The sequence below is a fragment of the Protomyctophum bolini genome (assembly GCF_963924005.1).
Source record: "Protomyctophum bolini genome assembly, chromosome: 3".
Classification (NCBI taxonomy): domain Eukaryota; kingdom Metazoa; phylum Chordata; class Actinopteri; order Myctophiformes; family Myctophidae; genus Protomyctophum; species Protomyctophum bolini.
Genome location: NC_137864.1, coordinates 46,567,039 through 46,577,468, shown reverse-complemented (window position 1 = coordinate 46,577,468; position 10,430 = coordinate 46,567,039). Strand labels below are relative to the sequence as shown.

The following is a 10,430-nucleotide window of genomic DNA, read 5'->3' as shown; positions in this document are numbered from 1 at the left end:
CAGTTGTTCCATATACAGTAGTGCACTAACGTGAGCTGCGCAGGGCGGGTGAATTGACCATTTCCTCTGGTGCTGTGATGTCATACGCAGTGAAACATAATTGCAAACACGCAATGATAAACAAGCCACGTGTGCTGACGCTGTGCACGATTTGCGGCGTATGCCAATGCTTGGAACATGTCAGGTACAGTACAGGTACAGTACCTGAGGCCTACACTCATCAGTTGCTATTCTTTTTGCTCCAATTTGTGGAATCACATTTTGTGGAACCTCAAATGACTTCACAATGTCATGAGCCGAACCGACTTTTATTCGGCTCTAAAATAGGAGTATGAATCGCCTTACAATTCCACTTGTTTAATCTGTATCATGACTGCATTCTGTATCCTGATTGGATAACATTGGTAGCCTGACCTGAAAATGCATTTTCTATTTAGTAAAAAGCTGGAGAGACATGGACACAAACAATAGCAATGAGTAGTATCACAATATAGAGCTTTGTAACACTTTATTAAAATCATAGAAAATATCTTACCCTACCTGTAACATACTCTACCATATAGATTGGTTGAAATTATAACTCCATGAATTAGTATGTTCTGCAGGGTTGCAGCTTTAAATGCTTGTATGCGTCCAAAATGGTTGTGCCTCATGATGTGTGAAGATATATACTGCAGTTATCATTTCCATCTGGGTTTGTCATCACAACAGAACAAGAGTCAGAGAAAGGAGTCTGACCTTGGATGGCTATGGTCTTGGTGTCCTGCAGGATAGCGTTAGCAGAGGAGACCTGGACTGTGATGGTGTGCATTCCTTCAGTGGGGAAAGTGTAAGAGACGCTCCCCTCCAAGGTTATCACCGGCTGCGGGAATTGGCACACGATTCGTATATATTTTTTAGAATCGAGATTAGCTCTAGATTTACAATGCACTTCATGAGGTTAGAATTACTTTGAACAGAGACTGGAAAACACCATGGCCTTTTCGGCTATAATTCTGGTATTTCTTATAATTACAGTCAGCTACCATTATAATGATAATGATTCATACAGAACGTTTCAAATTAGTCTTGTAATATGCTGTGCAGATAATAAACCAAGTCAATAAGGCAAGCAATATCAATTCCACAAAGTGCTTATTAACCACTTAAGCCCCGTCTATACCTTTGACATACGAAATAGCAAAAATGGGCACTTTTCACTTTCATCATGATTTTGCAATTATGTTTTTATTTTATTCTTTGCAGTTCTTTTAAGATTTTCGCCTAAAATTAATGGCGTGCCCACAATAGGGACACCAGGTTGAACGTTGCACACAAGGTCTCATTTGACAGGGCCAGGCTTTTATTCCAAGTGAACAGAGCTTACCTCCGTGTTGTTTCCTAACCACCAGAAGTAAGTAACGGTGCGTGAGTGGCTGGGCCACACCACCGCTGTGATGTTCACCTCCTTGTTCCTGATGACCACAAAGGGGGCGAGCAGATGGACGTGCTCCACTGGACCTGAGAGGGAGCAATCAATAGCATGTGAGGGCCCTGCTAATGAGGCCTCTGTGGGACTGGGGAGACAATACACATGAGAAAAATCCAATAGACAGACAGCAGCATGTCTTCCCCCTCCCAATGATGGACTCCCTCTCAATAACATTGTGGCGCACTCACTGTATTATGGGAATTGTGCCATTTGGAGTCTTGAAGCAAGAGACAAACAATACAAGAGAAATTGTAATGAATGCTGAGTAAACCACTGCCTGGAAAGTGAGTAATGGCCACTGGTCAGGCATGTAGAGAATGGAGTTTGGATGACAACTAAGACATGGACTTAAAGAACTCCAAACAGTGGTTTACACTAGGGCAAGGGTTGCAAAACTTATGTTTATGTTATGGACCCTCAAATTGACTTTCATTCGGCAATGTAACTCCATGTCAAAATGTTCTGTCCTAGGGTCAACCAAATCAGTCAGTTAATATTTTACATTAACAAATATGCCTCGAGTCATTTTTGACGCTATTTGGGGAGAAACACTGTGCTCGTCTCTTCTAAGAACCCAATTAGTCTGGCAGTCAACAGGCTTCTTTTGTTTAGTGTTTTAGGTGCTAAATGTGGTATAGTCTTTTGTATTGGCCTGTATACATGTATACATTTATGAATCCACTTGCTAACGGGCTGTCAGCATTGAGCAATTATTTTTATAGGGGGATATATGTGACCCCATACCATTAACATCCTATATGAGGCAGAAATGTGTAGCATGTGCAGTGTCAAAACTATGGGGTTTTTATGATTCTGAATCCATTCGAAGCATTAGTTTTTCACAAAAAACACTCCTTGGGCTAAAACATGGCCATAGCCGTCATCGCAAATGTGATGAGGTCAGCACATTTTGGGCACATTTGGGCAAGTGGCTTTAGCCCAAGGGGTATATTTTGTGCAAAACTAATGCTTGGAATGGATTCAGAATCATGAAAACCCCCTAGTTTGACATGTCACATGCTACAGTACATAAAGTATAATGAAAATGTGAAAATCTTGCCTTATATACAGTAGGATGTTCATGGTATGGTCACATACAGTGACCTATAAAAAGGATTGCTCAATGCTGACAGCCGGTCAGCTAGTGGATTCATGAAATGTGTATATCGACAATATTTTAGGCCAATAATAAAGGACTTATAATACCAAATTTCCCACTCCACAACCCCGACTGCCTGACTAAATGGGAGCTGACAGAGGTCTAGGGTGGCTTACCAGTAATCTTACAGTTACAACTTTCCAACAGCCGGCGTAACACTCCAGCTAAAGGTTTGTGTGACAATGCAATGTGCCATGTTCATCTCACTGAGGATTCTGTTAATGCTCATCCTGTTTAACCGTAACTAATCTTTATCCCCCATTTCAGACGCTCATTGTGCGTGTGTAGTGTACTGTATGAGTGAGTGAGCGAGCGAGAGAGAGAGAGAGAGAGAGCGAGGGAGAGAGACATTTGGTTCCAGAAATGCTCAGTTAACCCATTCTGACCGGGAACCCGTTTTGGTGTCAGCATCATGTTATGCTTTAGCTATTGAAAAATAGCAGATCTACAAGCTCATAGCAGCTTGTAGTTCTGCTATTTTTGAAAAATCGAAGAACGACTGTGACATTTTTAGAATCTGATCTCGGGTCAGAATGGGTTAATCAGACCAGTGTGTGTCCAGTGGAAACCTCGTATGAATCTGATCTCAGGTCAGAATGGGTTAAACACTTTGCATGACACTAAAAGGACCACCTGCGCTCGACCCCGCTTTCGCTGAATTTCTCCATCCATCCGTTGACATAAACTGAACATTGTCAACGTTCAAATTATAGCAACAATGCATTAGACCGGTGCTAGGGAATGGGATGTCACTCCTGATCACGTATTCTTTTGCTCCCGATCCGATTCTGATCACGGATTGCAATCCGATATTTCCATTTTTTTAGAACACTTACAATAGTACTATCCAAAATCACAGACAATATCCAGTTTAATATCATGATATGGATGTAATATTAATACTAGGGATGTCCCGATCACGTGACCGGATCGGGACAACGCTAACCGGAGCTATACAGTATCAGTATGAAAAGTCTAAATTAAAATGGAATCAATATGAGGATGCAATTAAGCATGTGCTCTGCACTGACCATGGGTTTCTCAAGACATGCAATTTATTTAGTATTAATTATACGTTGTTGACCTTTCACTTGGCCATTGTTGTGGAACTGTGTTCCTGGATAAATGGTAATTAGTTGTGCTGTGTGCTCTTCCTGATTTATGCACCTAAACTATTAGCGGCACAGCACTAACAGATGGTCTGTTATTACAACTGTTCAGATCGCATATTCTTTGCAACATATCTACCTCCATAGACAGTTATGGCCAGTGTTCCGTTCTTTGGAATTACGTGCTGGGTGGAGGGGTGTACTAGCCTAGGGCACAGATTGAGGAAACAAGTGAAAGGGAGTTTAATTCAAAAGGTCCTCGCGGCTCACAAGGAGATTATGGACAGTGCACTAACCAGGCTCTTTTGTTTTAAGCTGAGCAGGAGAGGAAACAATAGAGTCACCTACCCCAGGTGGAACTGTATAAGCCTTAATGGCATGTCCTGTACCGGCATGTTCTGTCAGTATGGCTATGAGGATTTACAATGAGACACACATTGGTCGCTCTGCCAGGTCGAGCGTCAAAAAACGTGGAATAAAAGGTGTATACCCAAGGACTTCTAATGACACTTTGTCGCAGTGGTGCCAAGAAAACGGCCTCTTCTTGAAGATTGGAAATACGGAGAATCTAGCTGGGATTGCTTGGGTTCATTTCAACACGGGAACAGCATGGTGTGAATAATTTGTTTGGCTATCAATCAGCCGGTTCTGGCCCTCGGGTGCTGTTTGTTCTCCTGATGTACAAGTACAGTATGTTCTCCATACATAATCGCCTATTAGGCTGCTGTTTTACCATAAGAAAACAACATGGAACGTATGGTGTTTACAGTCCATCAGCTGCCGGAGGTGGACAGTAATGAACTAAATGTACTTAAATTAAGTAATTTATATTCTATCTGTACTTTAGTATTCACCTCCCCCTTTTTTTAATACATTGATACAGTGATATTAAAAGAATAAATGTACTTATTGGTTTGAATACCTATAAGTATCTATCAAAGCATACATATTTTTTTAAAGCAAGTATACTCCAGTACTTTAACTCTGTGCACCACTGTGGACTGACTGCAGACTGGAAAAGCGAATGTGTTCATCCTGGCTGTCGGCGAGTGCAGATAGAGCCTGTTCCTGTCTTACCCTCCAGTCAAATGCATAATGAATGCATATCATATCACTGGTTGGCCAGAAACCTTGTATCTCAATATATCTACATTGGATGTGTTTTCATGAATGAATTCGCCGATCGACAAGCTCACAATAGCGCCATGATACGATGTGTTAGTTAGCTAGTAGATCTGTCTTTATAAAATGTTCCGATTTCTTTGTGGAAAATATAACATGGCATTCCCAAAATAGGGACGCCAGGTTGAAAGTGCATGGTTAAGGTGGGTCTATGGGTTTTCTTGCTTGCCTCTTGTTTGATGTCGCAAGAAAGATGTATTTGGTGCTGCTCTGCGGCGACATGGGCATAAGGGCCATGCTTGCAAATAAAGCTTGAACTTGAACTCGAACTAGGAACTAAGAGCTAGGGACTAAACCATTACTACATTGCTTCCATAGGATAAGGTCTTTGTAGGTCCTGGTCTTAGATAGGTCTATTTTCTTTCCCCCCCCAGTTTCTTGGCCATATACAAGGTTTCCACACATGCATGCATATGTATGAAATGAGCTGTCATTTCCAGGAAGCGCACTAGCGCAGCAGAGCCGGGCACATACATACATGTAACATGTAGATAGAGGGACGTGCTGTCATAACCCAGGCTATTCTCCGCCAGCGCTGTCACCCGGAAGATCCCTGCAGCTTTGTAGACGTGTCTTATTCCTTCCTCCGACCAGCTCAGGTTGGAGTAGGACACGGCCGTGCCGTCTCCGAAATCCAACTGGATGTTGGTCTTCATGGAGTCACCCTGTGACACAACAATATATAGGGGTGCGACAATATATATAATATATTTTAAATATATCGATTTTAATAAAAATAACCAATTTGAACACTTTAAATATGTATAGTGGACATAGCCAATCTGTAGATTGACCATTTTTGCTTGACACTGTTGTATGAGAAAGCTCCATTATAAAATGTTATATTTCAAAATGTATTTTAAACATTAAGTACGTGAAAACAAATAATAAATACTAGGAGTTTCTTCCTTGGTCTACTTGCAAATGTGCAAATGTGCACAAGATATCTGGTGACAGACAGACAGACAGACAGACAGACAGACAGAGGCCTTGTACACACACATATCAGCTGAACATGCTCTGTTCCGGTGTTTCATGGCCGCTTTTCCAATGGAACTCATGTGGTTTGACCCAGAGTGGAGATTAGGAGAGTAGCGACACGCTTTGATCTCGCTGCTGAAGTACAAGTAAAAGCATTTTCAACTTTTGAGTGAGGTTTCCTGTCCATTTTATATGTTATGCGTACCCTTTACCCCTGAATAATTGGTGCGTAACACAAGGAAAAGCATTGAGGCGGCCATGAAACACAGACGGAACAGAGCATGTCCGTCCGACATGTGTGTACAAGGCCACACAGACAGACACACACACACACACACACACACACACACACACACACACACACACACACACACACACACACACACACACACACACACACACACACACACACACACACACACACACACACACACACACACACACACACACACACTTATGGACGGCTATCCCTTACGAAAGAAAAATATATTGCAATATATTGGACAATATCATGCAATATATTAGGCAATATATTACCATATATGAGATTTTGCATTTATATTTTACAATATATCACAATATATGCATATACCATATATGTGTATATATTGATACATATATAGATATATATTGCAATCAAGACCAAAAAGGGCAATATATTTTTACATATAAGTTTGTCTTTATATGCTCCAATATATTGCAATATATGCATGTGCCATATATTGTGCCATGTATGATTATACATTGTACCATATATGGTTAGATATTGACTTTATATGATCCAATATATTGCAATATATGCATGTCATATATTGTGCCATGTATGATTATATATTGTATCATATATATGTTATATATTGTACCATATATGGATATATATATACTTTATATGCTCCAATATATTGCAATAAATATGCCATATATTGTGCCATGTATGATTATATATTGTACCATATATGGTTATATTAAGTGTTTTCTTCTCAAATAAACAACCATAGCATATACATGGACCATGCATAGCATAGCTATATAGCCTAAAGAAAATACATTGAAGACAAAATAATCTGCATTACACAAACAAGTTTATTGAAACAAGCATTAAATGCCATAGACAATGAAAGGATAATTTAAGTCATGTGTCTGAGCAAATCGGCTTTCTTGTGACCCTTTTTCCCCTAACAAACATTAAATGCCATTGATAATGCAAGGATAATTTACATCATGTGTCTGAGCAAATTGGCTTATTTAATGTTAATTTGATATTTATTTTAGTTGTATTGGATGATGTACGATGATACGAGCACCCCTCACTTCACATAGGTGTGATTTTTTTCATGACAATTGAAATGTTCTTTGCTGTTATATTTTCAATCCTCCACACTGGATCTTGGAGGTATACATGCATAGAGGCTTGCATATTGTGGCAGATCATTTAGCATACATTTTCTTTTGAACAATGTCACATCAAATATCTGTTTCCTGCCCCGAAATTCCCTTTTCAGACCAACTACATTCTCAACATTAATCAGCGTACTATGTGATCTGTCATACGATCTTCCAATAGCAAAGCATTTTCTGTCACCATGTTGCACTACTACAATGTAATAGTATACAGTGATGATGTGTCCATTCTGCAACAGCACAGTGAAACTGTTCCTTTTCACTACTCTTGTGAACTCCTGAGAGTAATACAGCTCCCCGTTGACTAGAAGTCGTCTGAATATTTTCAGGACTGTATCCGTGGTGACTGAAAGTTGCTCTCTCATGACCAGTGTCTCTTCACTAGAAAGTTTTCGAGAATAATGTAAACCAAGGGTAACAAGTTGATCGCCTACTCTTTCAAACTGCTTCAGTCTTTTTCGTCCAGTTAAGTTATTAAATAGCTGGATGCATTCAGGAACAGCATTTCTCAGTGCATCATTCCTCAAAAGAGGCAATACATGTCTATACGTGAATTGTTTCATTATCTGTAAAGGAACACACCGAGTGCCATGAAACATTTTCAGTATTTCACCATTATACGATTCAAAAATATACCCAGAATGAGCCCACAAAGGTCCCCAATTCCTGACAGATTCAGGCAAATGAAGACATAAATGTACATTAAATGACATGGGTCTTTCCATACAGTGTTTCAAATTGTTTGACAAAATCTACAACAAGTTTTTCACATCTTGTTACGTCCTCTGTTGTTATAATGTCCTTGCAAAGAATTAACATAAAGGTGACAAGGACTAACCAGTGGTTGTAAAATGCCTGGGGCAGAATTCCTTTTAGCACAAATATACTATAAAACAGTAACCAGTTCTGCCATTCACTAGCCTTCCAAAATCTCCTTTGCTGAAAAGATCGGGGCACTCTTGTTATATTGCAAGCTGTTCATCAAGTTCATTTACTCTATTGCCAATGTAATATGGCTTCTCATGATTCTCACTGTCCAGCCACATGCTTGCCATTTGTCGAACCACACCAAGATATACATTATGCATATGGTCAGGAGGCAGACCCGATATGATGTCAAAGTGTTGCATACAACACATTGTCCTTCACTATACTGGTCACCGATGTAGTACTCACAGTTTGGACAATATATGTGACATTGTAGGTGACATTCTACTGGCTTCAGCTCTTTTAAGAACAGATACTTTGAGGTTAACTGTGTGTTTTCTGGACAGTGAATATTGATCAAATCTAGGAGATCAGACAGAGCCATGCCTGTGAGGCTGTGTCTCAAAACAAATGAAAGTATAAGTAAAAAACTCTGAGCTTGGGTTAGTCTTGAACCAGTGTAAAGGGGGTCTTCATTTTCCAGAGGAAACTGTTCATGACTGACTTCTCCAAAATGTGATTCCTCATTTACTGACTGATCAGGGCTATCTTCAAATACAATTGAATCTTCTTCTTCACTTCCAATAATGGATCCAAGACTGTCATCAAAGTCATTAGTAATAAAGTTACTGGTATTTGGTGAAGCTTGACTGAAATTACTGAAATTGAAGTGAGGTTCACTCTCTGTGGAACATTCATCCTCAAACAAGAGCGGGGAAGTAGGACATCTGGGAATAGAATCTCCACAGTCATCATACGGGCTCTATATGGAGAAGAAAAAAAAATCTGATTGGATATCTATCTCACACACACACACACACACACACACACACACACACACACACACACACACACCAAGGTGTAAACTAAGATAACATACAGCCACAGCTAGTACAGTACATGGTCAATGTGATGTCTAATCTTTCTTACGTCTATGAGGACCATCAGTGAGGGATCAAACAGGTGAAAACAATCAGTGAGGATGAAATGGAATTCAAAAGTGTGGTGAAAGAAAGTGAACTAGGTGAGGAGAGGATGTGGAAAACTAACAATAGAAAACACACAGTTAACTTACATAGACTTCAGCTCCTCCTGATACACTTTGTTGTTGTCCACTGAGAGGAGTCCATGGCTCAGTATCATCATCAGTTACCTATTAGAAACAGAAACCGGCGACCGCCGACCACATAGATTAGATTGTTTACTAAAGTGCAACATGGCTAGTTCTTAAGATGATTAACATAAAATAGAACGTGAACTGTATTGTACACTATACTTACAACATCAGGAGTGACATAATGTACATCTTCAGGGCCATTGTCGGAGTCATAGAGAGAGGTATTGGCATTTAGGTTCTGTAAATAAGAATACAACATCTTGATTAACTTACTATAATTATAATTACTATCACCCCAAACACAGATTTTATCACATGTACTGTATCGGCTTTAGAGGTTTTTTCCCTTTCTGTTTTGACCAGGTTTTCCAAGCATTCAATACAGACACAGGCTGAAGCATTTGAAATGTGTGAGAGCCAAGTGTCTGTTTAAGAGGCTATAAGCCAGATACTTGCTGAAGTTTAAAGTATTGCTAAAGTATACATTGTTCAACTAAACACTTAATTTACATAGGCTACTCATTGTTGATAGATAGAGTGATATATACCATGTTCCCTTCATATGAGTTTTACCTGAAGCAAACAGGCACTAGACAGACTGTCTATAATGTTAGTTTAGTCTAAACTAACATTATAGACAGATAGTTTGGTTTAGACAGTACAGCTGACAGCTCACGCAGGCAGCTGCATTCAATCAGGCTATTTAGTTACTTTACTTTACAACACTACGTAGATAGACAGTGCATTATCATGTGAATCAAGAAAACAAAGACTAACCTTCTTTTCCATAACAGTCGGGAGAATATATTTCCTTCTTCGGTCCATTTTCGATGTTTTCTCTACTTCTGCTGACTGCTCTAGTGCTCTGTATTGTTTTTGATTCAGAGACGCTGACTTCCTTGAGACGCTAAGCATTCTGGTCGATGTAGTCCTACTGTATTTAGCAGTAAGCAGTGCTAATTACATTAGGACTACATCGACCAGAATGCTTAGTGCGCGACTTGCGCATGTGCTGAACCCTTTGCCCTTCAAGCCAGCCAATCATCGCACACGGATGTGTTTCGCGCATGCACATGAGCGAGA

The 10,430-nt window shown here is 39.8% G+C and overlaps 1 protein-coding gene and 1 long non-coding RNA gene across 2 annotated transcripts in view; both read right to left on the bottom strand.

Annotated features, from left to right (window-relative positions):
* LOC308312862 (VPS10 domain-containing receptor SorCS3-like) overlaps positions 1-10,430 on the bottom strand; it is a 127,382-nt gene that overhangs the window by 13,790 nt on the left and 103,162 nt on the right. The window contains exons 17-19 of the mRNA XM_080759615.1: positions 5,400-5,586; positions 1,367-1,500; positions 739-862 (exon numbers count right to left, since the gene is read on the bottom strand). Coding sequence (XP_080615741.1) covers positions 739-862; positions 1,367-1,500; positions 5,400-5,586 — 445 coding nt within the window. The remainder of the gene's footprint in view (positions 1-738; positions 863-1,366; positions 1,501-5,399; positions 5,587-10,430) is intronic.
* LOC308312863 lies at positions 7,034-10,240 on the bottom strand. Its single transcript, XR_013963818.1, has 4 exons — positions 10,125-10,240; positions 9,511-9,585; positions 9,306-9,383; positions 7,034-8,993 (listed from the first exon to the last, which is right to left on the bottom strand). It is a non-coding gene; the product is annotated as an uncharacterized lncRNA (long non-coding RNA).